The sequence below is a fragment of the Osmerus mordax genome, chromosome 7 (genome assembly GCF_038355195.1).
Source record: "Osmerus mordax isolate fOsmMor3 chromosome 7, fOsmMor3.pri, whole genome shotgun sequence".
Classification (NCBI taxonomy): Eukaryota; Metazoa; Chordata; class Actinopteri; order Osmeriformes; family Osmeridae; genus Osmerus; species Osmerus mordax.
This window is the reverse complement of record NC_090056.1, coordinates 15,000,690-15,013,471: the sequence shown is the minus strand read 5'-3', so window position 1 is coordinate 15,013,471 and position 12,782 is coordinate 15,000,690. Positions and strand designations below refer to the sequence as shown.

The 12,782-nt window shown below is 42.6% G+C and overlaps 2 protein-coding genes across 2 annotated transcripts in view; both read right to left on the bottom strand.

Annotated features, from left to right (window-relative positions):
* Positions 1 to 12,655, bottom strand: part of nadka (NAD kinase a) — a 265,406-nt gene extending 252,751 nt beyond the window's left edge. Inside the window, exon 1 of the mRNA XM_067239516.1 lies at positions 12,641 to 12,655. The gene's annotated coding sequence lies outside the window, so the exon portion shown is untranslated. The remainder of the gene's footprint in view (positions 1 to 12,640) is intronic.
* Positions 1 to 12,782, bottom strand: part of nphp4 (nephronophthisis 4) — a 71,113-nt gene that overhangs the window by 29,115 nt on the left and 29,216 nt on the right. The window contains exons 9-10 of the mRNA XM_067239511.1: positions 2,411 to 2,599; positions 1,867 to 2,005 (exon numbers count right to left, since the gene is read on the bottom strand). Of these exons, the coding sequence (XP_067095612.1) occupies positions 1,867 to 2,005; positions 2,411 to 2,599 (328 nt within the window). The remainder of the gene's footprint in view (positions 1 to 1,866; positions 2,006 to 2,410; positions 2,600 to 12,782) is intronic.

The window sequence follows — 12,782 nt, the reverse complement described above, 5'->3', positions numbered from 1 at the left end:
CTGTTTGCCAGCCATTTTACAATGGTGCTCTTTTAATGCTCCAGCACTACAAGCTGCACAGACAAGCAATGACTGTTTATCTAGATTGACTAGATGAGTTTCTGACAGCATGGAGAAGTAGTAAAAGGATTGAGTGCGTGGTGCATAACATTTGGATTTAGAAAAATATGCAAATGTTTGAAGGCAATGTACCATTAAGATTATTAATGAGCCTAGATGCGGACACAGCAAGATTCTTTTGGACTTTTCCATCTTAGTTTATCATTATCCATTGGAAGGGCCGAGTAAACAGCGAGATATCTCCGGCTGAAGGACTGATTTATGAAAATATATTCATAATAATATGTTGTGAACATATGGAATCCTTTTAATATCCATCATAAATTAACTAAGGAGCTGTACAAAAAATGTACGAGTCTGTTAGTGTTGTCCTTTCCTATTTACAAATGACTGGCTCCAGGGTTGGGAATGCAATGTGCTTTTTTCTGCTTTTGATCTCTGCTTGTCTGAGACAAGGAAAACAGCCACAGGCTTCAAAAGACATGAACGGCATCTCTGCCTGTAAATGAGCGCATCTAGTCTATTTTCCATTGAGATGCACGCACGCACACACTCACTTTAAAGCAAACAAATGACAGAGATTCATGATATCATTCTAGACCAGCCAGTTAGCCGCTAAAATCACTTAGGCTACTTGCTCAGAAAAGGATTTGGTGGACACTTCCACAATGATTAAATTTCCATTACACAGACTTTGTGAAACTCCCCCTCCCCATCCCGATATAACTCCAATCAAGTCCATCCTTCTTGGGAAAGATAAGTTGCCAACAACATTGGAGAGCATCAAATATGTGACTAGAGTGTACTCACAGAGACGCTATAACAGGATGGAGTGTCACTGCAGTGTTTACTTGAGTTTAATCATGAGAAGAGGAAGCCCACCAGTTTGCGGTTCAACACCAGATACATATAATGACACATTATATTTGTCACTGGTTAAAGTTGAGTGTATGTGTGGAAGATTAATCAACACAATTTTTCTTTTTTACCAGAAAGCCTACTGAGGTTTCAACTTGATATAGAAAAAGTATATTATATTATAGGAGGCACGGTATATCAAATATAGTGTCCCCCTGCCTAAAGAAGTGATATAAAACATAATGATGCACACTGTAATAAAGCACTTTAATATCCTACACCTTTGAATTTATGAGCTATACATAGCCAATGAAACATTTATGATTTTTTGAAGGATAGCAAAGGCTCTCTTGCTTTCAAGACGAAAGAGAAAAATAAATATTGTGTTTTTGTGGGCGTGTATGTGTGTTTGTGTGTGTAAGGCAGCGAGCATGAGAAGCCTGCAAGATATCCCAATGTCAAGCTCGTTCAAGATCAAGGGGCCATACCAGGCGGTCAAAGTTTTCTCCAGACATAGGTCGTCTACGTTCATCCCTTCATCCCCCCTGGACCCCAATCATGGAACATTCTAATCATGCAAAGAGCAGGTGTTACTATTGAGATAATACTGCAGAGAAGGGGGGGAACATTATACACAAGGCCCAGTGTGGTTGTGATGGATTACAGTGGGAACTTTGGAGCCTTCTCTTGGGTGTTACAGCAGCTGCGTGCGCACCTGAAAAAGTACCCGGTCCGATAACAACACTTGGAGCCACACTTCCCACTGTTTAAAACAAACAACAGAGCAGATATTGAAAGTACTTTCAAAGTGGAATCTGAACTGAAAAGATGAACTGCTGATGATAACTTCCTCCACGCGACGTGAATGGCGAGCACAGCAATGCAATACTGAACTGGACCTGTGGACTGAAGCTGTGCACAGGGACCTGGCTGGAGGATGGGATCTACCTGGTACAGGTGACGGGGGGGGTTTCTTCTGTTTGAATGTGTTCTCTCGCTTGGTGTGTGGAGAGACAGATGGGCTGGGAATCTTCTTTTCCAAGCCCGACACCAGACGGAACCTGGCCACATCTCTCTCTCCCCTTCCCTAATCACAACAATGGAAAAGAGAGATAGAGACATGTAAGGTTGCATAGCAAAATAAATAAATAAAAATCAATAATTGCCCTCATCTCTACTTTAAGGAGTATTTAGCAGCTTTAGTCAATAGAGCATGAAGAACATTTTGTTAAGTTATTGTCTGCCTCATCAGGGCCTCAGAAGAGATCCAAACGTCTGTGGTAAACATCCATTCAAGTTCTGTGTCTTGAGGGCAAAACAACCATCTGGCCTTTGACAACAAACAAATACTGTACAATGAGTTGTCAACGTGAGTACGCCACTGTGTGTACATTGTGTGTACTCTGTGTTTACATTGTGTGTACATTGTGTGTACATTGTGTGTACATTGTGTGTGTGCTTGAGAATGTGTGCCTCCTCATATCTGTGTTACCTGGACGGGGCTCTGCGGTTTGGCTGATTCTGTGTAGACCATGACGGCCCATGGGTTAGGTGTGGCGCCGCCCTGCAGGGCCAGATGTACATCGTCTCCCTTCCATGCGCCGGACTCATCGAAGGGGCACCACACCCCCCAGCGAAGGCACTGCATGAAGGCAGCTCTAGATGTGGAGGTTAGAGACACCTAGACACACAAGACAACAACAAAAAACAAGGCGGCTCTTAAAGTAGGTTTATACTGGTCATGGAACAGGTGTCTGGAACAGATATTAGGCTTAAAAGCAGACATAAATGTACCACTCTCTTTCAACACAACCTTACAGGTTTTGTTTTTTGGTGTCAGGTTGGGAGCAACTTTCATCTCCCTCAATTGCAATGTCATAAGAATGGCTCGAAAGATAACTCTGACAAGGTCACTATATTTCGATCCATATGCTAAATGATCATAGGGACACCTGAAAATGGTTGATGTGCTGAAATGTCCAAAATTACTGTGCCAATAGTGGGAAAAGAAAGGGATTGAAACAGCCAAGGAAAATCGATTCCTGCACCGCAAAACAACTGCAAAGCATTGTCCTTACGCCCAAACTAGAAATTCCAACAGTTTTTCTAAAGTAGCTGCACTTTATATGACATTGGTGTATAGACCACCATCATCTTTCAGCAATGCAGCCTGTATGATCAGGGGTTCCTAAACTGTGGTTCAATACAACCGCAATTTTTAACACTCACAATCTTAAAAGATTGTGAGTGTTAAACCAAGTCACTAAAAGCCATAGTCTTTGTTCTTCAAACAAAGAGGGTCTGCTGTTACACACATGTAGGAAAATAACTAAACAATGAAAAACTCTGATCCCTATACGTCAAAAAGAAAAGTAAAGCTGTCAATTACATCGCTTACCACGTGGCTTTAAAGAGAAGTAGCAATATGCATTGAAAACTGGGCACTGTATTGCCATGCAATATAGGATAGACAAACACAGCCACGGCAACCTTGAAAGTCTTTCTTGTAGGTCTAAGCAGTGGGCTACATGCTGTAATAAATCTCCAGCATCACCTGAGAACATGCAGTTTAGGAGGGGATTTGTTGTCCTTACACCTGATTTACAATGAGTCCCAAGGCACCTCTACGTCCCTCTCAAAACAGCCATGTCTGGAAAAGTAAAAATGGCTTATACTTTATTTCATCCACAAGGGACCCCTGAGTTTCACTAAATCGATTAATAAGGTGGTCGGCCACAGACCAAAGTAATCAATCACAGGTGGGGAAGAACAGAATACGAAGGGACCCTGCATCTGCTGAGCTCACGTCACAATCACAACATTCTAATGAAAGTGTGGGGGCTCGTTGCTTGGAGCCCCTCAGGGTAGCATTCCAACATTTAATTGCCTTTCCTTCAAGTAATACTCTGACATAGAATATATCAGTTATTTTTTTCTTTTCTTTTTTTTAAGAATGGAATTTCTGTGGTCACTTTAAGATAAACACAGAGACAAAACCATGCAGTGGTTGAGTCTGTTTTGAGCACATGCACTATATTGCCTGTTCATTGTTGGGACCCTGAAACATGAATCCATTCCTTCCACTCGGTAGCTGTCAGCATCCACAGCTCCCAGGTCTCTGCTGATCCCAGGAAGGGGACAGAACTGCTTCCATCTATACTAAAACAGTTGAACAGACATGTGTCGCTGTCTGTGATGGACAGAAAGAAATGCTGAACTGCATCAAAAAAATCATTATCTATCATTATGTACATTTCAGAGGAGCTCTGTGAAGCCCCAGTGTTGAAGGGCCTCTGTGACCAGACCTGAGAGGAACTTCAGATGCAGATCAATATTCCATTCCTCTCAAGAGGGAGCTCCTCATGGAATATATTTCCCACCTCAAACTAGGACAGACATTAACTGCTACAGTATTTCTCTGAATTGTAACCCCAGGAATTATATGAGGACCATAAAACAGATAGCAGTATATTCCCCAGAGGCCTTGCCTGTTTTTCCCTTCATGGGGTCGAAATTAATAAGATGCTTCATATGAAACATTAAATCAAGCAAGTCCATTTTGAAAGTGATGATTTTGTAAAAATGATCTAACTAGGGGTAGATCATTTTATGGCGCTGGGAGTAGCCAATGAAAAATGTGAGGCAATTTATCTAATGTGTCTCTTCTTGCACTCTCTCTCTTTCGCTGTTTCCCTCTTAGAGAGTGAGTGTTTCGCACACGGTCGAATGCTCAGTTCTTGTAAGAAGAGTTCTGAGAACAACTGGAGAGACAAATCTGCCATCACGGACCGATTCTACAAGGACGCCTGGAGCATACAGAATCCTCTTATCTGGCCAGCATTCGACTCTTATCGCAAACTAAGGAAAGAAGCCCTCGCTACAAAATTAAATAAAATTACTGTTGGAGCCTTTAAATGTGAGGCGTCACTTTATATCCATAAGCGCTATGAGGCAAACAACCCTTTGAAACTAGAAATGCGTCTGCACAGTTATCTCCATAAACATTACAGGAACAGCAATGACAGGGATTGATACAAGCACGCAAACCCTTTGGCCAGCTAGATGGTGGTGGTGGGGGCTATCAACTGCATTCAAAGAAACTCTTCTCCAGCATTTACTATGGTGCAGAGGATAATCACGTACTGCAAAAGTATGAGAACAAACAGGGTCTCACAGCAGAAACAGTAAAGCAGATAGCAGCGTGAATTACAATCACTGTTTCAATGGCTGTTTTGAAAGAGCCTCCATAGGCATCAAAGCACTGTGATCTACACATGAACTGCAGAGAGCACCGACTCCTCGGTAGAGAAAACAAAGGATTGCAGAAATCTTAAGTGTGGCTCATCAATCAGCAATCAAGTAAACAAACAATTGTTCTGACTTTAGTCAAGTGTTAAAATCACATTTTGCTGGTAAATCCTTGAACAGGAACAAATTCTATAGACAGTGAATGAACCCCATTCAAAGGCAGAGGTAAGCAAAAGTATTGTCTTTCCTCACTGGGAACATAACAATTATGATTTTGGAGATCCACACTCGACTCGTGTTATGGAGACAGCTTAATTGTTTAGGCCCTAGGGAACATGTAGACACAATCCTCCAGGATATGCAGTACGAGGTAGTGGGTAATACCTCTACATCTGGGGGCCACTGTCTAGTTCTGTGCACTGTGACTCATAATCATTGATGACCAGCAATGAAAGTGGATCTGTCAAATTGATAAGTTAATGAAATGCTGGCTAGTTTCCCTACAGTACTACTTTATTTGTTAATTGAATTATACATTCTACAGAATACATTCTAGTTACAGTACATGTAAAAGGTTGTCTATAAAAGTGTCTTTAGGATGCTGTAGTATTATTTGGGTCATTTAAAACAGGGTTAAAAAAGGAAAAGCCCAGGATGAGCTGTTTTCAAATGATTCAGTTCTCTCTGTAAATTGGATTAAATTACTCAGCAATAGCGGCTATATTTAAACATGTGTGTCATTAAATTGCACTTCCAGAACAAACACGCATATGTTACAATAATGGTGCAGATGAGAGCAGGAAAATAAATAAATAAAGCAGAGAAAGATTTGCCCCAGGCAAAAACAAGCGAGAAGCAAACTTTTTGAGAAAAGTTGTACAAAGAACTATAATAACAGGCAATGTCACCGCACACATAATTGCACAAAATGGCAAAGTGTTTTCTCTGGAAATAATCCATCAACCTTGTTTAGATGGGTAAAATGTAATGTTGTGGCATCCACAGACAAAAATAAATAAATAAATGTCGAAAGCTAAATTGGGTAAAATATAGATCTCATGTCGTTAACCTGGAGCAACAAAATTAATTTCAAAACTTTGGAAAATACTTTTGAGTTTGAAGACTGTGGGGCTGAGGAGCCAGACACATACAATCTCCAGATATTTCCTTTATTTCCTGTCCCACAGGATACGGACGCATTGTACAATTTTAACTTTTCATATAAATGCTTGATATGACCAAACTTCTCTTCAGTTAAAGGGTGTAGTGAGCGGAAACACAGTCTTTGAGACATTTTGAAGACGTAGCACGACATTCAGTGACTCAAGGCTTTTTAGAATGCAGCAGGAATTAATCCTAAATTAGGGGGATGTGAGCATTGATGGGAGACGGAGTCTGACAGTTATTACTGTTCCTGCAGTCTGTTGGGCTATTGAAGTCATTATTTCAGCCAAGACCCTGTGACAGGCACCAGCCCAGAGCTACTTATTCTCAACAATGAGGAGCCCTGCAGGAAGTGAGGACACATGCACCAAGATCATTAACTTAAGAGCACTGAACCACTAGAATCTGTATCCATGTAAATAAGTGGTCCAAATCAACCCAACAGAACTACTCTCATCAGCTTACTAAGGCTGAATAACACTTAAGGAGTATGGAGTCTAGTGTCAGATGTAGCTTTCTTTTGTAAATCTTCTAGGGAAAGGGTCCATGAGAGGTTTCTGCTCAAGATAACTTACTGTAGATGAATTTTAGCAGGGGGACCTTCCAATTCCTCTATTTAAACACCTAATCCAACATCCAAGTCTGTACAAGGACAGATACTGCCAGGTTATTGTTATGATGGTGCATGGAGTGAAAACTGACCTATTCACCTGTCTACCTTGAGAAGAGTGCTTGAATACAGAGAATACAAAACCTGCAGCTACTGTAAAAAGGCGACAAATACAATTGAAGCTGAGAAGGCCTTGCTAAATCAGAAAATAATCAAAACTGACAACAGCAGTATAAAAACCTGTCTGGCGGACTGAATACTGGTGAGCAGGATATAATACCCTAATTAAAAGTGGAATGGGAAGAAAAACTATAAAATAAGAGACTGTAATAATCCCTTCCTCCTCCCTATTCTGCACTTCTCTTCATATAGAAAAGTAAGCAGACAGGATTATGGAGAAGGAGAAATCAGTCTTTCCGTTTAAATCCAAGAGTTCAAACATCAGCTGTGGTAAGAAATGTTTTTCCATCAAAACAACTGTGAGCTTAGCCTCTTCATTTTAGTTAAAACTTATCAATCGGGTGACAACGAATGATCAAAACAAATGTTCTTTTTCAGATTAGAAACTTTGTTTTAAAAGCTGAAAATCTGGTTTAGACACTAGATACAGCTTTCTTGGACTGGGGAACGTAAACACTCATGATCATGTTCTTGAGCCAAGTTCCAAAAGGAATTCAGAAGTAAGAGGTAGAAAGATGCTTTTGGAGACCAACCACATCCCGTGAAGAAGACAAAGAAAGTAGGGCAACACCTGCATAATGGGGAACCCTTTGGCAGACCTACATACAGGCATTGTTCTTTCACTAACTGGGCAAATGTCTCCACGGGCATTTCGAGCTTAAGACGTCTGCTGTTTGGACTGAGATACACGCAGGGCTTGGACCGCAGTACCTTCTCTACTCTAGCAAGTGGGCTTCAGAACAGGGTGCCCAGCCACATGGCGTCCATTAGACACACCGACACTGGACTCCTTTCTGTCTGTGCCAAGGCGGATGTGTCCGTCTGGAGAGGGATGGTGGCGCTGGCAGGCTCTGACAGGGTAAGACTCACTCTGGGCCCATGGGTGGGAGATTGATGCACTTCTCAGTGGGGGGATGCTGACATTCATTTTAATTAGGCTAAGGAAACATTGTCTCCAGGCTGTGCAGTCTCCCTGTCTCTCACCACCCCACCCCCCTCGACTGGTTTCCCTCAGTGTGAGATAGGAGGTGAAACCCCAGGAGGGAATGACCTCCAGCATCATTGCGGATCAGCTAAATATATCTTTGCGAAAGTCCTGATGACATTACTATGCGCATGATGTTTGATTAACATTTAATTAACATTTGTGTGACATTTGCATTGAGATCACAACAAGAGAAGTAGGTCTTTCCACGCGCGCTGGTGGCACACGCAAAACTTGTATTTCTTTTATACAATTGGAGCAGATCGAAAATCTGGCAGCCATCCTGGGTGGTCTGAGAAGATGTCAAAGCAAAGAGGCAGTTTTAATGAGAAAGTGCATGGTGAGAGATTTTCATTTGAGACTTTCATTTGAGAGAGAGGGGGGGGGGGGGGAGGGGTCCATTCAGTAAACATCATTAAAGCCTACAGGGACACACACATTTCTTCTAAAGGGACGTCACAGAAAACACATACAACAATCCATACCCTGTGTACCTGACTGTGAGCCAATTAAAATCCACACAAGAGTCTCTGAAGCACAGAGCAGCAGACATACTAGAACACCTTGGAAGAACCCAAGGCATCCATGTCACTAGGGTTCACTTGAATTGTTTACCTGCTGGCCCCAGGTAATGACATCACAAATACAGACATAGAATCAATAGTTAATGCAGGAAATAGGAAAATAATTCAACTGCTGGAAACTTTACTGCACATACTGTAAGTCTATGCTTGACTAGAAATATGAGTCTTAATTACAAAACCACAGTCAAGAAGCACCCATGTGGAAATCCAGCCAGCTATAATTGAACATTTCCCAAAACAAAAACAAGTATTTTGTTTTAGACTCATTTCTTGTTCCTACATTTTATTTCAGTGCGCCATGAAAAAAATATTTAGGTGACTGCTGTCAGTTGTCTATTCAAGACCTGGGACTGGTGCATGCCACAATAAGGGTGGTGGGGGAACACATTAAGTATATGAAATGAGTGGGTGCTAGGCTAACGTGGTGTGACTGTGCGAGACCTGTTCGAGGTGACTTTCTCTACTGTGTACTTTGGAGTATGGCTCACTGTGTAGACACTGGAATGGGTCACTATGGCTCTCTGAAATGAGCTCCAGACATGCAGTCACACATCTAGTTCAACACGGCTGTGAGTGTGTTTGTGTGTGTGCATCCGTGCGTGTGTGTGGTGAAGTTGGGGCTTGGTAAAGGGCAAATCAGTGCTCATGTTTAAATCGCTTTCGGAGGAAATCAGAAAGGTCACGCGTTAATGGTTACACTTCCTCAGACGCTAGGTAATCAAGCATGCCAGTCACCAAGCACAGTCAGGGTCAAAGGTGACATGGCATCAGACATGATGGGTGGGCACATTCATTACCGCATGGCGCTCGTGGCCTCCCCAAGTACAAAGTCACTGCTCGACAACCGCATGTCAAAACTGTCATCCTGCCATTTCCAGACCCCGAGTCGTCTGAAGCATATAGCAGCTTCGGAGAGATGCTAATTACTGTTGTGGGGAGATGATTTGCGTTGGGTGAGCCTCTCTGTGGCATAACAGCAGATGATGAAAGTGAGGAAAGAGCATCTCATCCATCGCTCTCTATCTCAGACTCTGACCTACGCTCTCCTTCCATCCTCCTGTCTTGGATGACTGTAGCTGTCCCACTTTCGACAAATTGTTTCCTGGCAAAAGGACAAGAGCACATGGGTTTCTGATGTGCCTCCTGTTTTTTTCTCCCACCCCCCCACCAACCTCTACATTAGCGATGAGCTAGTGCCTGTCAGTAGGGGAAGTAGACAACAATAAGTCCCATCGTATTACATTAGGCTTTATGTGACTATATTACATGGCTGGAGTGACAAACTGCGTCCAAGCTAAGCGTGGATGATAAACACAGCAATGGGAGAGTGAGCAGGGTGGGGCTGTCTCGGGTGGAATTACGGCATGGGTAAATTGGTGTTGACAGACTACAATTAGGGAGCCATTGCTGCTGCGCGTCAGTTGTCAGTATTTGTTTTCTCGCCGTGGGTAAATCATACACAGGTGACGAAGTCCAAGCATGGTTTTGTGGATTATCCTACCTACAAGATGATGTACAACACCAGGGTTCTTTATCCTACCTACAAGATGATGTACAACACCAGGGTTCCTACCTGTCATGGCAGAGGCAGGGGGTTAAACGGTTGGATGTCTGAAAACTTAATACTGAAAAGGTTTCTTGAATCACAGCTATTTCGAGAACGTTTTTTCCTCCTTGAGAAATAAATGAAAAGTATTTCTGTCTCAAAGTCTTAAACTAAAAGCAGACGATTTTGCTTCTTAATAAAGAAAGCCTAGAAAGAGAAAAATCTGCGTGGTTTTCAAGGAAAAGGGTTTGCAAATTCAAGTGCCAGACTGAAACTTGCCAGCATGACAAAGTACACCCTTTCTATGTATTTCTACATAAACAAGTGGAAATTCCATGTTATGTAACAAGTCATACAAATGTTAAACCATATAGACGTAGAAGACGTAATACTATAACACAATGTACTGCTTAAAGAAGTAATTACACTAATAATATGTTAGCAGAGGCCGTTATTAGAAAATTAAGTGATCACTGTAATATTTTGGGCGACTGTAATTACCATAAATACCAGTGTGGGTGTGGTAATTGCAACTCTGCAGCACACTTTCACCTTGCTTTCTCTAATATAAGAGACTGGGGGGGAGAGAGGCAGGGGGGGGGAGAGACTGGGGGGGAGAGAGGCTGGGGGTGGGAGAGAGGCTGGGGGTGGGAGAGAGGCTGGGGGGGGGGAGGCTTGGGGGGTGGGAGAGAGAGGCTGGGGGGACAGAGGCTGGGGGTGGGAGAGAGGCTGTGGGGGTTAAGAATGGGGAAGAGGCGGTTTGAGAATGGGCAGTCAATCAAGTTGACTACAGGCAAAGTTGGCTGTTTGAAGTTCATCAAACACGCTGCTGGAGCAACAGCCTATAGCAGCAGCTACCCTGCCTCTTATCTTCCCAGTCTCCCTCTCTTGTCTGGGGTTCTCTCCTTTTCTTTCTCCCGCTCTAAACACATAAAAGACAAGTGTACTCTAACACTGTTGGAGAAAAGAAACAAGAGAGATAGAGAGGGTTGGAGGGAGAGAGAAAGAACCACAATTAAAAATCAAAAGCGGGGAACAACAATGACATGGCAAGTTTCTCTGGGACACTTGAATGTCATCCTTGTGCTGTGTTGAAAGCTATTCTCTCTTTCCATTCGAGCTCCAATGAGAGAACTTGGTTGGGATCTAAGTTTGTCCAGACAGGAACAGACTACACATTGTCTACCGTTTGAAATGAGAGGTTCACTACTCCACCTACCCATCAGAATGCATCAAATAGATAATTTCAATAATCTTTGATCGGAGAGGAATGAAACAGACTCGATTCTCTTGGCCTCTTCCTTCAAAATCATCCATAAAATGTGATGGTACAATTTGCACTATGCAGCTCCATCTAGTGGTGGAAAGTATAGCTTTTTAAGGGGGGCCAATGTGTGAATAAAAGCAGAAAAGAAGAACAGTAGAAGTTGGGTGTTGTGTCTGAAGATGGTGTCTACGCTTCACTGGTCCATGGGCGACTTCTCTTCAACAGAGGTATGACTAGAATGCATAAAATGATTCTGTCTGTGCCTACGATGCTGTGGCATCTTCCGTCAGAAACGGAAGGCTCCCTTCTATTCCAAGGTATGATAATATTGATTTATTCAGACATTTGGCAAGCTAACATAAACAAGTGATATTGTAAGAAACAAAGACAGAACTGAAAGTCACTGGTATATGGCTACACGATATTTGGACAGTTTAGACAGTGAACATAACTGTTAACTTTTGGCAATGCAGCCCCAAGAAAGAAAAAAGCCCAACATTTGAAACACAGGTTTACAAGAAGACACAGTGGTGGAGCAGGAGTAGTTAAAGTGCCGCAAATGCTCTATTAATTCAGAACTCCTCACCCACCAATGAATAAAGATGCCATCTCTACTGGCTAATCTTCCTGCTTCTCCTTCTTCCAGACAGCCATGGCTATTCAGGCAGCCCATCAATATTTCAACCCTTCCTGAACTCGGAGGGGGGGGGGGGTCACAGGCACCCTGTCCTCAGGAGGCGCCACCTCGTCGCTCCCTCATCACTCACCACCAGACAGATCGTGACACATGATTTCAACAGGCTCTAAATATACACACTCACACACACACTCACACCCACACACACACATAAACACATGCATCTGCACAGACTGCAATTAGGCTCTTGCCTCCCTCCTGCAAAAATTCTCTCACCTCATCAAACATTCATGCTAGGTGAGGCCATGGTGAAGTGGTGTGCTTTTCTTTTCTTTTTTTCCTACAACCCTCAACAACCTATCATCCATCATCACAAGATGATCTGAATACTTGACGACTGGGAACATGAGAAAGTGTCTGCTCGGCCCATACTGTCCTCCTCTTTGTCATCTCACTGCCACCAAATCTCTCTCTTGTTAATTATCTCTCTTTCCAGTCTACATTGTGTCTAATCTAGGATTTAAGTAGAAAAATGTATTCAAGCATATGTTAGCAGGTTAGTCAACTGAAAACTGCTCTCATTTACGGTAAGAGCTTGACTGACTTTGAAATTGGAAGATGAGACATGAGAGTGAGTGAATGA